General features: G+C 43.9%; 1 protein-coding gene across 1 annotated transcript in view; it reads right to left on the bottom strand.

Moving 5' to 3' along the window:
* The window catches only part of TGFBR2 (transforming growth factor beta receptor 2), a 76,888-nt gene extending 60,585 nt beyond the window's left edge, over positions 1 to 16,303 (bottom strand). The window contains exon 1 of the mRNA XM_080673197.1: positions 15,926 to 16,303. Coding sequence (XP_080529323.1) covers positions 15,926 to 16,019 — 94 coding nt within the window. The 5' untranslated portion in view covers positions 16,020 to 16,303. The remainder of the gene's footprint in view (positions 1 to 15,925) is intronic.
* Positions 16,304 to 16,890: the final 587 nt, after the last annotated feature.

The following is a 16,890-nucleotide window of genomic DNA, read 5'->3' as shown; positions in this document are numbered from 1 at the left end:
GCAAAGAACAAAGCTTCTGATATCTATCCTTCCATCCCTTTCTTCTGCAATTTAGCGACGGGAATACGAAAACACGACGGGACCCTAGTTTTTAATCTTAGGTTTAGTCAGAAAGCAAGCAGCGAGCAGAACACAAGGACTAAAAATGGTAAAATGATGGAAAGACAAATTTGTGATCCATTGCAATGCTTCAGACAGTTACCATCTTTCTGGGTCTCCATTTGCATATGATCTATAAGGCAGGATCATTATACCCATCCTAAAGGATTACTTCCAGAATTAAATATGGCATGTGAGTGAAACTGTTTTGTGGACAATAAAGCATTCTATTAACCTGAGAGGTTGTTTAAAAATTATTATCACACCCTAACCAGTTTGGCTCAGTGGATAGAGCGTCGGCTTGCGGACTCAAGGGTCCCAGGTTCGATTCCGGTCAAGGGCATGTACCTTGGTTGCAGGCACATAACCAGTAGGGAGTGTGCAGGAGGCAGCTGATCGATGTTTCTCTCTCATCGATGTTTCTACCTCTCTATCCCTCTCCCTTTCTCTCTGTAAAAAATTATTATCACCAGGCATGGTCAAGGTTGCCAGGTGCTCTTTCCCCCATAAGCCGCCGTGATAGTAAAGTTATTCAAATCACTTCTCTTTTCTGTGTTCCTGGCACTAGTTTTCATTTGCCTGGACAAGTAGGCAAATGACTATTTTTACAATGTTTGCTGTGCTTTGAATACTTATTTGAAAGCTATTTTAACAACAACAACAAAAAACACAAAACACTTAGTTCTCAAGAGATATGCACCCAAGAGGACTGCGGACAGAAATGTTCCTTAAAATGCAGACTCTCTACTGAGCCCAGGTCACCACTGGCAAAGTGCACACAAGCGTCTGCTGGCCACCAGCACAGTCGTCAACCACCCACTCTGGCCCCTTCCTTTTCCTATAAATTAAAGGCACTTCAATTTAGAGAACAGGGGCCAAGTCCGCCTCCGTGACCACCTTGTGTAACACGGGAAGGTGATTTAAGAGAGGCGATGCCGGATCCATCAGACTTTCCCAAGATTTTCAACAGCTCGCTCAGAAGTCTCTTTAATAAAACTTTTATTAAAGTACTGATCATAATCAAAATAGAACATTGTATCAGAGGTCAAGTATTGTTTGGGGCTTCCTTTCCCATAATTTAAAGATGTAATGAGAAGAGCAAAACTGTTTTGACTAGCAGAACACAAGTAATGCAGACATCTAACATTTATTTTTTTTAAGATATATTTTATTGATTTTTTTTTACAGAGAGGAAGTGAGAGGGATAGAGAGTTAGAAACATCGATCAGCTGCCTCCTATACACCCCCCACTGGGGATGTGCCTGCAACCGAGGTACATGCCCTTGACCGGAAATGAACCTAGGACCCTTCAGTCCACAGGCCGACGCTCTATCCACTGAGCCAAACCGGTTACAGGATCTAACATTCAGTCAATTGCTTCTATAGCAAAGAAGTTACACCTTGAAGAGTAGCAAAGCCAATAGTGGATTTTGCTACTAAACACTGAACTGTTAAGAAACTAGATTCCCCTCCCTGTGCCCTGAAGGCAACATAAGCATTTCACTAACAAACTGTTAACAGGAAACACTCTGAGTTGGACAAAATACTTCGCATAGTGCTGAATAAATATAAGTGATTATGTAATTACCATAAACATCCTCACCAACATCATCGTCAAAATCTTGGAAGGTAATTGCTTTTGGCAGTTTGAAAGCTTACCAATGGTACATCAAATTAAAAGGACTCTATCTCAACCATTTCCAGTAAGTGCCCCAGGAAATGAAGACATAAAATTCTTATTTCATCTCCTTTCTCTCCTAGGTAGAGCCAGTAGGGCATTGCTCGTCCATGTTTAATGTTATAAAGTCATTGGTGGCTCCAGAATTCCCAGAGGAAGGGCTCTATGGGTGATGATGAGCCAGCTGGAAGGGAGGCTGGTCTGGAAGCTGGGCAGGCACAGGAAGTGTACTACCTCTGGTTTCTAGACTCTCATTCATCCGGTGTGTGTGTGTGGGGGGGGGGGGAGGGCACGGGGAGCTGTTGGAGATGATGGTGGGAGAGGAAACTGAAGACCTTCAAGAACATTCTTGGACCTTTAAGACTCATTCCTATGAAGCACCCATCGAAGAAAGCCTCCATATTTAAGTCTCCTTAACATGCGCCCTTGACGGGGCTTTCCAAAAAGTACAACCAGGAGTCACCTTTGCAATATGGGATGTTCACCCTCAGGCCGGTAGAAGAGTGTCAGTGTCTTCAGACACTCTCCACACACCAAGCAAGACCCTCTCATTCAATGGCCCCTTCTCCAACCATCCCAATGACAGGAGATAACCTATGATTCATAAAAGTGAAAGGCAGGAGTGGCAAAAATTGTCCTGAGTCAGATGGGATGGTTTACGTTATGACTTTTTCTGGCCTCTCCAGTCATAACATGTTGGCCCTCTATAAAAAAATTCACACACAAGAAGATAAATGAATCAAAGGCAGCCTGCAATGGGTGGAAAAATAACAACCCTTAACACCCACAGACTACTGCTCCCCCAAACTCACAGACACTGAAGACTGAAGACAGAGGAAACATCCCCCGTAAACAGCAACTCACACACATCAGATAGTCTGAAATTTCCCATAAGCCCATGTTCTCTCAAACAACACTGTAGGTGGCTATAAATAACACAGCCATGCATGACAGACACACTTGGTGGTGAAAAGGTAAGCAGTGTAGGGGGAAAAATGTGTGTGTGTTTGTGTGTGTGTGTGTTTGTGTGTGTGTGTGTGTGTCCTGTCACCCCGTCTTGGATTTATAAGCAGTATTTCCCTGGCCTTTAAAAGTAATGAATTCCAGATAGCAACAATATTTTAGTGAAATGTGTGCTGGGTGCTAGAGAAGAATCAGACGGTTCTCCTTCAAAGAGTTTTCATTCTAGTAAGAGAGTTAAAATACAAACAGCCACAGGTAGTCCAATGGTCAAGGCCATCTGAGTGAGAAGCAAGGCCTGTTAGAGAGATGTGAAGATTAAAAAGGGAATTCTGACTGGAATAATAACAAAAAGATGAAATAGAAGAAGTAGCAGGTAGTCATGCATTATTTCAGAAGGTGGAGGTATTGTTGGGTCCAGGTAGAAAATGGGAAAATTGGGGGGAGCAGAAAGTCACAAGTTAGAATACTGGAAAGCAAAAGAATGTGTGAGAAAGCCTGATTGGAGTGGAGCCAGGGCGTGGAGCATGCACAAAGGAAGTGAGAAAGAAGGTTGGTCAACTCCATGCATGGGGCCATCACACAGCCCTGTGTCCCATCTGTGTGTCTTAGGAGCCAAGGTCACTGATACAGCCTCTGCCCTCAAAGAGGAAGCCAGGGCCATGTAATCACCTGGATCCAGGGAGAGGATCCAAGGGAGATTTTCTAACAGAGGTCACCTATTCAAAATGATGTGTGTGGAGGTGAGGGGAGATTTAACTGAACAACGTATGAGAGAGATAAGGGACGTGGGGTGGCCATGGGCAGAAACCAATGAGGAGATTCTTACAGATGACAGAGAAGAAGAGTTCAGCCTTGCATTGTGGTAACATAATGTAAGAGCAAAAATGAAACCAAACAGTTATGCCTTTCATGTAACTGGATTCCTCTTGTAAATAAATGTCTGATTAAGAGATCCTAGGTATTAAGATTTTAAAATTTTTCTGATAAATAAGTTGACATTTGATGCAACAGGAAACATGAGATATAGGTTGCAATGGAAAGTCCTTCACTGTTCTTTTTTTCTTTTTTTCTAAGTATAGTTAAGATGTCAAAAGAAAAAAAAATAGGTCAGAAAAGAAAATTATTTGAAAAAATCAGAAAGTGGCTATGAGAACCGGTTGTTGTGACTGATAGGTTGTTGTGACTGTTGTTTTTCTTCCATAATACTTGAAGAAAAAAGTAATCGAGGTGCAAAAAAAATTGCCTTTCGCTGAGTAAAATACAGAAGCCAGTCGATGAAACAGCCAATAGTGGTATTCTCAGAACCGACTAAAATAAACCTGGAGAGGAAAAATTAGTGAGTCTTCACTGAGCAACAGCCAGATAAGTTTCTGAAAACAAAAGAAGATTAAAAATATATATATATTGATGAGTAGCATTACTTCCTAGAAAAACTTGACATCAATTCATTCATTTATTGGGCACATACTTTGTACACAGTAGAGTGCTATAGATTTTAAGTAATGCTAAGGTATAATAGCTCTCCAGTAAGGCCTACAACTGTCAAGGCCAACTGTGATTAGATGCCTAGTGAATAAACATGATGAATGCTGTGAATTCAGCAGAGGAACGGTTCCCTGGGACCCACAGTTGGTGGTCAAGGGGCATTCAGTGGAGGAAAGAACATGAAGGGCCCTTTGGGGAAACAGACTGGTTAAAACTAACGTATTAATTGACCTGCCGTCAATGCCTTCTCTCTTCTGCTACCTTGGTACATTAGTTACAACCAGTTAAACAGGGCCTTGGGGCTTAGGAGGAGTCAAAACACTCTCATAAAACCAGGAGCTGCTCTTCCTAGAACCTTCTCTTGCTCAGTGCCAGAAACGAGCTGGATCTGACCTACTGAAATCAGTGCAGATCACTGGCCGCCTCTGTGGAAAAGGCTTCCATGCTACTAGAGCAGTGCTTCTCCAACATCAACGAGTCACCTGGGGAATCTTGTTCAAATACAGGTTCCCAGCAGTAGGTCTGGAGAGGGGCCCAGCGTTCTGCATTTCCAATAAACTCTCCGTGCTGCTGATGCCGCTGGTCCCTGGACCACCCTTTCAGTAGCAAGGCATTAGAACATCTTGAGTTGCTGTTATCAGGGGATGATATAAAAAGCATCGTTTGTGGGAGAGGGGGGGTCACAACGCTCAAACTCAAGATTTGGGCCTCAGTGCACAAACTGTAACGCATGAAAGGTAAAGTTACAAGAGGAATGAGGCTCCTGAAAGAGTGAGGAAGAACAAGCAGGGTTGCAAGCTGGAGGTGATGGAAAACAAGAGATACCAACAAAGCAAAAGACCGGCTGGCCTGTTGCTCATTAGAATAAATAAGTGATAAGAGAGGCAATAAAAATTATGTGATTAGTTATAACAGAAATCATAAGGATAAAAGTAAGAGTGCCGCCTGGCCGGTGTGGCTCAGTGGTTGAGCGTCCACCTATGAACCAGGAGGTCACGGTTCGATTCCCTGTCAGGGCACATGCCCGAGTTGGGGGCTCAATCCCCAGAGTGGGGTGTACAGGAGGCAGCCGATCAGTGATTCTCTCTCATCATTGATGTTTCTACCTCTCTCTCCCTCTTCCTTCCTCTCTGAAATCAATTATAATAATAATAATAAAAAAAAGAATCTGGAGAGGGGTTAGATTGTTAGGAATTATTTTATAACCATGTTACTTAAGGGAATCCAGAATAGTGAATACAAAATATTATTTTGGGTGTTTTTTTTTTTCCTTTTCATATATTTAAGGAAAATGTTATCACTTTTTTGCCCAATACTGTGAGTTAGAGAATAAAGCGTAAATGTGATATGTAGCCACAAGATAGTCATTCAAAACAATAGTTAGAAGACTCCTCCTCTGTGCTAAGCAGCATCTGCAGAACACATTATGTAAAGTGCAAAACACTTTCTACAGAAATGCAATTATGGGACTCACAGCGACTCCCCTGCCCACAAAAAGCAGTCTGAAAACTGCCAATGTGTAGCAAATTCTGTCTTTTCTGAGAGTATTTTAAGAAAAGTGGTGGAGAAATCTTTGAAAGGCAACAGATGACTAATTATATTCAGACAAGTTTCCTTTCTTCCCCCCCACCCCCCACCCCAAAACATAGAAGCTCCTTAAGAGCGTTCTTTTCCTAGACATGGCCAAGCATTTCACAGTTCTCTACCTTAGGGAAAACCTTCACAGACATGTTAACCAACCCAGAGGAAGGGGAAGATGAAAACACCGTAATTAACCAAAGAGAAATGGAATTACCACCAAAACCCAGTCAGCCTTTTCTTCAGCAAGAAGGAGTGCCAGCCGGTGTAAACATGCTATTGAGTCAAGGATGTATGCTCAGGCACCCCAACTGGGAACTTTTCAAAAGAACTATGGTTTCTTTTCCTTTTATTAACAGTAGTCATTGCCAACAAACGCCAAGTGAATGTCTGTGTTATTTGTCAGTTCCGACCTGTTATGATTTTTGACAGATTCCTATTTTGACTAGTCAAAGCTTGTGTTTTCTAAGTCACTTCAATGGTTTCCTCTCCTAACTAACCTACAGAATGAAAGATTTCAACAGAAAAAAAGTGAAAATCTCAGCTAGTCCAATTCTTATCATACACGGAAGAAAAATGAGACCCAGTGAAACCAAAGGACTTAAGCAGGTCACCCAGACACCTCGATCGCCAGTATCACATGCTTTAGTCTTTACCAGCTGTCTCCTAGGGAGTCTTAATCTCCAACTACGGGTTAGATCTGGGTTACCTTTCATTCAAGATCATGGGTTTTTGGTAATTACATATTTGCAACTTCTTTTCAACTTGGCATGGGGCCTCTACACTAGGAAAATGCTGAAGGGGTTTAGCTACATCTGGGGGAAAACAGATGGTGATGTAACAATGCAGACGTAAGTCTGTTTGTCCACAAGAAGAGGAGGAGGAAGCAGTTGTTATTTATTTTCTAAGTCAAAAAGTAAATCCTACCATTAGGCATAGAGAGTCAGGTCTCATGGAAGCTGAAACTTTTAAATTTCAGGGACACTTTTTCAGAAAAAGAATACAAAAATTAAGAATAGAAATTTAGGTATGAAAGTGAATATTTAGAATTTAGAATGGCTTCTTACAAATTACAAATCCTATATAATAAAACCCTAATATGCAAATCAACCGAACGGCAGAATGACCAGTCGCCATGACGTGCACTGACCACCAGGGGGCAGACGCTCAATGCAGGAGCTGCCCCCCTAGTGGTCAGTGCACTCCCACAGGGGGAGTGCCACTCAGCCAGAATCCTCTCCCGCCTCCACTGCAGGCAGGCGGTAAGGAGCGAGGGGTCCCAGACTGCGAGAGGCCTGGACTGCGAGGGGGATGTCTGCCTGAGCCAGCAGGCAGACATCCCTTGAGGGGTCCCGGGCTGCAAGAGGGCGCAGGCCAAGCTGAGGAACTGAGGGACACCCCGCACCCCCTCCCCACCCCTTTCCCCCTGCACAATGTCGTGCACTGGGCCTCTAATTTAAAATAAAAGCTGTAAATAACACACATATAAAACTTAAAACAAATATGTGCCCTAACCGGTTTGGCTCAGTGGATAGAGTGTCAGCCTGTGGACTGAAAGGTCCCAGGTTCCATTCTGGTCAAGGGCATGTACCTTGGTTGCGGGCACATCCCCAGGGGGAGGTGTGCATGAGGCAGCTGCTCGATGTTTCTCTCTCATCGATGTTTCTAACTCTATCCCTCTCTCTTCCTCTCTGTAAAAAATCAATAAAATATATTTTTTTTTAAAAAATAAAACAAATATGTGTGTTAGTTAACTGCCTGACACACTACTGAAATACTTTTACGACATTTTTGGGGGGGTTGCATACTGTTTGATTTCCAGTTCCAGGGATATTTCGCAATATTGTCCACAGAGAAAACAGAAAAATAATTTAATCTTTCCTCTAGAGCTGTTAATCAGAATTTGTACTTTATTGTTGAATAACTTGGAAAAGTTTCTTTCTGCTTCATAACTCATTGTAAGTAGTATATAAATGTCTGGATTGCCTCTCAATTTGGGATCACTCTATCAAATTTCTTTCATATGTGAGCTGTAATATTCAGGGCACGGCAAGATTTCTTAAATATTCTTTAACTTGATGACACTCATTAGCCACATTGGCAGGGCCCCATCCAGAGCCAGGAGATGGGCCTGTACGAGGGAGCAGCCTTGAGTTAAATTCCACTCACTTCATGATAAAGTCTTCTTCGCATACCGTATACATCCCCCACCTATTTATGCATCCTTGCATTCCCCCAATCCTTCCAAATAAAGTGGCTGTTCTGCTCAGAAAACCTAAACTCTTTGATGGCATAACTATTCCATGATTCAGCCCAGACTATATCACCTGATATATATATATATATATATTTTCATTTCCCCGTTGAGATCACAAGACAGGCATGATGTTTGACTACTTTGTGTATGAATCAAACATCATTTTATTTAGCTAAAGAAAGTGGGATAACATAAAACATGCTAAAGCATCAGAAAAATGTTGATTATTATCACTATTTCTCTTAATCCCTAGAGTCTCCCAAAATCCATGCTACAATGGAGAAGTGGTTTATGTCAATTGAGGTGGCCTAGTCTCAGTATAACGTAACAATTAAGGTCTAGGTCCCCAAACCAGAGTATTATCCATTTGCTAATCGGGTGGCCTTCATTAAGTTTCCTACTCTCAGCCTAGAGGACTTGTAAGGAGCATTATAAAATCTACCTCCTACAGTAGAAGGTAGTGCAATAATACAGATGAAGTGCTCCGCACGATCCAGGCAGTAGCAAGACCTCAGAAAGAGGTAGCTACATACATTATCGGGAAACCTGTCCAGGAAGGCTCCTGAGTAGTATCCTCAAGATAGGAACACCCCTCACAGGGAGCATGAAGCCAACTGCATTTCTCTGTGTAGAAAAGCTGTGGAGAGTTTTCAGAATGACCAGTAGTCCTCCACAAAGCAGCGGAATTTCCTCCAAAGTCAATGAACCCTCTATTGATTTACAACTTAAACAGATAAAGAGCTGCTGTGCATATGCTGAAAGCATGCACCTGCCCCATATTTTTCTTCAAAGACATTCATGTTTGTTCTGCCAAACCCTTAGTTCTCTAAAAAAAAAAATAAAGAAGAAGAAGAAAGAAAGAAGCATATCTTTGACAACCCTATACCTGTTTCAGTGTCAGAGGGATTTTCACTTTACACTGTTCTAATAGCTTGTTTTCTTTAAAGAGGATTGAGAAGGCCACGGACTAGTCAAATATTTACAATAGTAGAAGAAAACATCCAGAGAAGCGTTACCATGTCCTCAATACACAAAGAAAATGCAACCAAGGCACTGGGCAATCCTTTTTAAAAATGTTTAAGTGCAACAGCAAATAGAAGGAGGCCAGTGGATAAAGCTAAAGTTCCCTTCAGGAACATGCAAACTATGAAAAACTGAATTTCCCAAAGGAAATACAACAGTATGATTACCAACTCTTAGCTTTTTATTTTTTTTATTTTTTAAAATATATTTTATTGATTTTAGAGAGGAAGGGAGAGGGAGACATAGAAACATCAATGATGAGAATCATTGATTGGCTGCCTCTTGCACACCCCCTACTGGGATCGAGCCCGAAACCCAGGCATGTGCCCTTGGCTGGAATCGAACCCAGGACCCTTGAGTCCACAGGCTGATGCTCTATCCATTGAGCCAAACCAACTAGGGCAACTCTTAGCTTTTTAATAATAAGCAGTCTCTCTACCCCAGGGCAAACATGATGCAATCAAGGAAAACCACCTTTGTCCTCAAAACCTCTGCACAGGAAGGTTGCTGGTGCCAGATCCATCACTGATACTGAAAGGCTCAAGAGCAAGAGGACAAATGGAGGTCCACATACTCAAGGTCAAATGCCGACAGCTGAGAAAAGCAAACAGACTGTTCAGTAAAATAGGTTGTATCCTTCTACCTTGACTATCAAATATATCTTGGAAGACCAAGTACTACTTTAAAACTCTTAAACTACTCCAAGTCCCAGGCCTGGCCAGCAGTCTGCTTCCCTCTTTCCACTGCTTGGTCCCTCCCACATGAAGAGGGCCCTGTGAGATGTGTATGGACACCCAAGTTTTAACTCATCCCACACATACACAGCTGTCCCTTAACCACCCCTCAGGCACACAGACCAGTGGCTATAAAGGCCTGGGGAAGAGAAAACCAATAGTCCATGTAGGTTGTAAAAGCTGGTCCAGCACCATCTGGACAGTGAATTTGGGGGTTCCCAGGTACCTGAAACATGATCTAAAAAGAGGGCAGAGTTTGGACTCAGAGGTCTGGAATCTGCTCACCCCATGGACAGGGTCTGCACCAGAGAAGAATAAAAGCAGTACCCGCTAAGGCTCATGATAGAGCTCCTTTTGCTCTTATATGGTGGATGAGCATATATTGTGGGGAGGGGGGAGGAGGATATATCTCATCAGAAAAAAATTTTTTTAAAAAGAGGAAGAAAGAACTACATGTCTTGAAAGCAGGCAGCCTTTCCCAAATACAATGTCACCAGTCATAGGCACTTAGCCTGCAGCTAAATCCATTCTAATAATCTATAGCTTCAGCCCTGTAAACAAAACACAGATGCTAGGAAACTCTTAAGGGCTTAAGCAAGCCATCCCACATTGACTGTGTCCAAGGAGGCAGTTGCTCCATGTTGGGTGCCAACACCTAAAATGCTGACCAAGGCAAGTGAAAGGCCAGATCCTTCTGTGCAGAGAAGAATCTTAGCCACCCACAAGTTTTCAAATTAGTTGGACCTCAAAAGTCAAACCATCCCCCTTTACTGCGTAGGATAAATTCTGCTCTTTCTGCCCTCACAAGCAGTTGTCTGAGGCCTGTGCACAGATGCGGGTCCTCTATGCCTGGAATCTGGGGTTCAGTTACACACCTTTGAAAACGGTACAGGTGTAACTGCTGTAAATAGTCAAACCATGGGTCTCCAGCAGTGGGTCCCACCACCAAGATGCCGTTATCAGACTAGGAACTGTAGAGTTTCCTGTGCAAAGAGACGCTCCCCCATCTTGATGTTCCGTTGGACAAAGATAATCAGGAAGGAGCCAGATCATGCAAGCAAAGCAAATCATGAAATCAGGAGCACTTATGACATTAGCTGGGAAGTTTCCCCTTTCTCAAAAGGAATGTCCCTTTACCCTCTCCCTGACTTCCATCCTAACACACGCATACACAGATGTACCATGAAAGAGAGCATGCACATTGCAAGCAGGGCAAGCTTGGAACACACACACACACACACACACACACACACACACACACAAGCAAACCTCAAGTGACCCTGAGCAGACTCCATCTTCCTAACTTATAAAATAAAGATAATAACACTTATCTTCCTGGTTTCCTCTGAAGATTAAATTAGGTTAAGGAATGTCAAACAGCTGGCTTAGAGCAGATTCTCCCTTCTCCCCACTTCACCCTGAGATGAGCCAGTTTGCCTGCTCACGCCCTTCTGACATGCCAAGCAAAGACAGTCATCATTATCTTGACTATTAGAAGCAACAAGTGCCTGGGAGGCAAATTATTTACAATTAAAAGAGGGAGGGCAAAATGAGTGGTGAGCCTTCTGGCTGCTAATGAATATCTGCTATGTCATTTCTACTGAAAATCAGGAGTTAAATCTGCTGGATTAACCCCTGGAAGGATGACGCTAACAAGGTGATACAGCTATGTTTTACATGGAAATTGACTAAACGATGCCAAGCTGTAGCCAGGAACTGTTTCCTCGGCACCCTATTTTAAACCACTTTGGTGGTTTGCATCAGGCCTAAATAATGTCCACACTGCTCTACAGCAGTCAGCGGCCCTAAAGGACCACCCCCCTTCCCAGGCTTAGACCAACTCTGCTCAACTACTTATAAGCCAAAACATAAAACCCTGATTAAAAAAAAAGGAACTTAGAAACTAAATTACGATTTCAGCACTCTTTTCCATAGCTCATCAGAATAAAAAAACCAATAGACCAGGGGTGGGGAATATCCGGCCCACAGGCCATATAAGGCCTGGAAAATCATTGGGTCTGGTTCTGCCAAGGCATTAGGGGTGAATTAATTAAATGTCTGACCAAATACAGCAGGCTAATTTTAAGCTGATACTTCTGAATGGCCCTCAAAAGATGTTATAAATACCCAAATGGCCCTGGGCAGTAAAATAGTTGCCCACCCCTGCTATAGACAAAACTCCCTATAAAGAGTGACTGCCTGGTTGTTCAAATGCACTTTGTCCAGGGGGATGAAGGAGAGACTGAGTTCAGCATTTCCTGGATAGCAAATGAAGCGCCGGGTACTGCAGGAGACCTGGAGATAGAGGAATGAGTAAGCCACACCCCTTGCCTTTGAGAGAATTAAAGGCCTAATGGGCAAGGTGATCACATAAAGATATAATATTGGCTATTGTTAACAGGTGTTAGGAGCTAAAAAAAAAAAAGAGGCCTAGCCCCAGGACAGGGTATCAGCTCAACCAGAGGCATTCAAAGCAGGTTTCCTTAAAAAGAGATGACATTTGAGTTAAGTCTTAAAAGACAAGTGAAAATTATCCCGGGTGCAGGTATTCCAGACAGCACCCTCAGCAAAGGCACAGTGCCTGCACTGCTCACAGCATGTGTGCGCACGGTGACAGGAGGGGACTGGGAAAGTGTGAGTCTTGGCGGGATGTTAGCTGCAGAATCAGAGGGGAACCAGGTCACGGAGGGCCATGTTAGGCCAGATTCCGTCGTTAATAATAGGAAGAATAGAAGCTGGTATTTAGTGAGCATTTACTATGTTGCAGGCACTATGTTAAGCACTTTAGAACACAGTATTTTATTGAATCTTCCGCAGAACACGGTAAACCCCATTTTACAAATGATGGCAATGACGGTTAGAGAACCATCATTGCCATCAGGCTACACAGATAGTAAATGGGAGGTGGGTTTGAAACCCAGGATAGCCTGACTCCAAAGCTTGTACCCTATACTCTTCTATCTGCAAGTCTATGCTGGAAGAAAGATTGGATGGGCACATACATATGGGTCCCTCATGCTGTGGCTACAGACTGAAGAACTGAGGTGGCCCAATTGTGGACCTGAAACAAGGCCTGTATAGAAAAGAAGAGATCAATGAAAAAAAAAACGTTCAGCGAGACTGAGAAGGAAACATTCAACATGTACCCACTCCCTAGCATTCAACAAGGAAGTGGACTTTGGACAAAGGGGTCTGGAAAATACACTGCCAGTGCTCAGTAATGCTTCCAAGTGTACAGGATTAAAATGTGAATGTTCTCTTCGCCTTCAACAGGCTGCCACCTGTTAAACTCCATGAGGGCAAAGACCATGCCTCTTCGTCAATGGCTGTCTCTGGTCTGAGCCTCTGGCCTGGCCCAAGGAGGCACTCACTCTAACTGCTATTGAGAAGGAAGAATGAGTAATGGCCACTTTTTACAAGGGCACCCAGGAAGTGTCATTCTTCATCGGAAAAATAGGGCTAAAGAATAAAGAAAACCTTTAAAAGTTGGGCTGATAACTGAGGATTGGTAAACTGAAATGAAGAACATGTAGCATTTATGCCGACTACACAGAGGACAATGAGGACTCATCACCGTGGGGTGCCATCTCTGTAAAAAGGCGAGGAATCCAGAATGTGACGAGTGTTTTGTATAAATCATAACTGGTTAAAAAAAATAAGATGTTATTAAAGGAAGTGACTTAGAAGTAGAAATGTGCTTTCTGGTAACAAAAGCAATGAGACCTAAGATCAAATTATGGGCCTACTGCTTTCTGACCCTGACAAAACCATCACATCATTAAAGTGACTTTAGGAAAACAGTTGATCTGTATGACACGTTTACCAACATTTAGTCAGCAACAAGCAACTCTTGTTAGGTATTTGAAATAAAAAAGCCGTATTTTTCAGATTGGAAGAGTTTTCCAACATGTAAAGTTTTCCCTCAAAAGAGTAATTACTTAATTCTGAGCATTTAAGGAAAAATGAATCTATTAATTTAAGAAGTTTTTTAAGTTAAATATATTTCTTAGTGAAGTTTTTTTCTTATATTGCAATCCTCTGCTAACTTATCAATCTACTAAACAGAACACAGGGGTGTGTGTGTGTGTGTGTGTGTGTGTGTGACCTGATAAGATGCTGTAAATAATCTCATTTCCTCATATCTTATCATGAATTGAGATATCTTGAAAAATGTTTTGACAGTTTACCAATTATGTTAGAAAAATCCTGAAACCATCTACTTATCTGGAAAATTAAAATGTAATCATGAAATTAGGTTTCTCATCTTCACTATAGTTACTTTCAACCTTCAACTAGCTTCAAAAATTTAGTTTCAAATGAATACGCATTCAAAATGATTCCTTAGTTCAACCATTTTGAAACTTTAATTCCATAAAGATACGAAATATGTGGGGTTTGTAAAACTGTTTAAAAGCCCAAATAAAAAGCCACTAGGCTTTTAATTGTTTAAAAGTGTGTATATAGATGAAATGAAACTGACTCATGAACTATTGAGTCTGGAATTTGTAATCATAAATCTTATACTTGTAAACAAAACCTAACAAATCAGAACCCACAAATTTCCTTCTTTCGTAATCTGAAACAAAGATTTTAATGATTTTGCACGTACAGAGAAAATTAAGGGTGCATTTAAAATATTTATTAGTTAGCTATAACTCAGTTTTTAAGAGTCTGGAGTATAATCAGAGACAGTTGAACATATTGAACATTCTGGTACTGAAATGTAGGACAACATCCAAGAATGAAACACCAGGATTTAATTTAACCCTAGAACTCACATTTGTGTTAGGAACTTTTGTTTAAAATAATGCTTCTTCCTTGTTCCATTAACAACTCCCATCTCCATGTCACCTTCAATATGAAATTCTCAATCCACTTCAAACAGTCTGGAATGCACCCATTAGAACCTGGTGCATATTTCTTCCAGACAAACCTACAGATAAAGCTAACTTCTGCATCAGAGTGACAGTGTGGACTGTCAAATCCTCTCCATTCCATCCCGAATCTACACAGGGCATCTCCAAGTCACCACAGGGGGGAGGAGAGGGACATAAGATGAAGGGAATGGAAAAGTACCCAAATCTAACCTTGCCATTTTACAGATGAGGAAAATTGAGGCCCTGCAAGGTCCAAATACTAAGTTACCCAGACCACAATTGTAGATACTCTGCTATATGGATCCTAGCTGAAAAAAAAAAAAATTAAAAAAAATCTAATTTTTAAGGTCTCAGGGGTTCGGTACTTTCCAAAACACATCTTTAAGTATTCAATTCATTCATTCCCCTCCCCCAAAAGAGAAACCTCTAGAGATAGAGATCTGTTGGGCTGCAGTTTACAATTTTCATTTAACCTTTCCGTTTCCACCAAGATAATTACAGAGAACCATCAACTCCAGAAGATAGGGTTGTCTTGCTGCAGGCAACCTCTCAGGCACCCAGCACCTAGCAGGCCCTCGGTCAATAATTCTCCGCCTCCACCAGACAATCCCCAGCCCCTAAAGCATCCAGGCCAACCAAGCCTTCCGTGGAGTCAGATAACTTTCCTTTGCAAATCGCCTCTTTTCTTGAGAGTTTAACTATTCAGTAACTCCGGGCCAAGAAGCCGGTCTGGGGGAGTGTGTGGCCCTTCCCAGGGGCTAAGGATGTAGTAACCGGTCATTTATGGGGGTGGCTCGGCAAGCCCTGGGTTGGCACGCAGCATCGCCAAGGGCCGCTGGGGCCCCAGGTGTGCCAAGTGCTTCGGCGGCCTTGGCGGCCGCTGCTCCAGGCCGCGGTTCCCCTGCCTCCTCCAGATAACCAACTTCTCAAACTTCCCTTTCCGGGGGCTGGGGCGCGCCTCGAACGCAGCCTACACACAACGCCTTTCCTGCCCGCACAAAGGGGGCCAAACGCGCCCCGCGCCCCCTGCCACTTGAACTTTCCTTCTCTTTGGAAAGCACAACTCACACATTCCCGTGGCTAAGGGAGTCGGGGTGCGTGATGCCCGAGGGGAAAGGTTCCCGTTTCCGCCGAGCGCTGCGTTCCCGGGACCGCCTGTCAAGCGCAGCGCAGAGGCGGGGAGTCCGGGGGACCCCAGGCGCCCCGCCAAGCCCCGCTGCGGGCCACTCACCCGACTTCTGAACGTGCGGAGGGATCGTGCTGGCGATGCGCGTCCACAGGACGATGTGCAGCGGCCACAGGCCCCTGAGCAGCCCCCGACCCATGGCAGACCCCCGCTGCTCGTCATAGACCGAGCCCCGAGCGAGCGCAGCGGCCGGCGCCTTCCCGGACCCCTGGCTGCGCCTCCGCGCCGCGTCCTCTCGGGACCCCGCGCCTGGCCGGCCCGGCAGATGTGCGGGCCAGATGTGGCGCCGGCTCGGCAGCAGCGAGGAGGGGGCTGGAGGCCGGCGAGGCGCGGGGAGGCCCCCGGCGGCCGAGGGGAGCAGCGCAGGAGGCCCGCTCCTGCCCCTGTCCCGGGCGTGCGCGGGCGTGTCGTCGGTCCGGGCGCGCGAGTGACTCACTCAACTTCACCCGGCGCTGCGGGGGGAAACAGGAAACTCCTCGCCAACAGCTGGGCAGGACCTCTCGCCGCCCCAGAGCCTTCTCCCTCTCCGCTCCCAGCCCTGGCTCGCTCTCTCCGAGCTGCCAATCACGTCCCTTAGACCAGCCCCTCCTAGGGCTCTGGCCAACTTTCAGCTGCCCCTTGCCGCCCTCGGGAGTCCTGGCTCCACGGATTTGCTTCGCGGTGACGAAGCGCACACGTTTCACAAAGTAAGTGAACAGAGGAAGTGAATATACTTTCAAAGCACCCTCACCAAGCACCTTCCCCCTCCCCCCGAACCTTCTTCGGATGGTTCCAAGGTGCTTTAGAGCTGTGTTTTCAAACTACAAGTTGCAACCTAGAAGTGGATGCTGAAATCCAATGAGTTTGAGCACATTTTTTTTTCCTATTAAAATCGGCAAAGTATTGCCTCAATTAAACTTGTGTTTCAGTTATGTATGCAGTGTAGGTGGAAGTTGAGAAATTTTTTTCTCAGATCCTGTGCATATTGATCACCTGAGAATCTTGTTAGAATGCAGATTCTGCTTCAGCAC

This window comes from Plecotus auritus (assembly GCF_963455305.1).
Source record: "Plecotus auritus genome assembly, chromosome: 6".
Classification (NCBI taxonomy): Eukaryota; Metazoa; Chordata; class Mammalia; order Chiroptera; family Vespertilionidae; genus Plecotus; species Plecotus auritus.
This window is presented reverse-complemented; position numbering and strand designations above follow the sequence as displayed.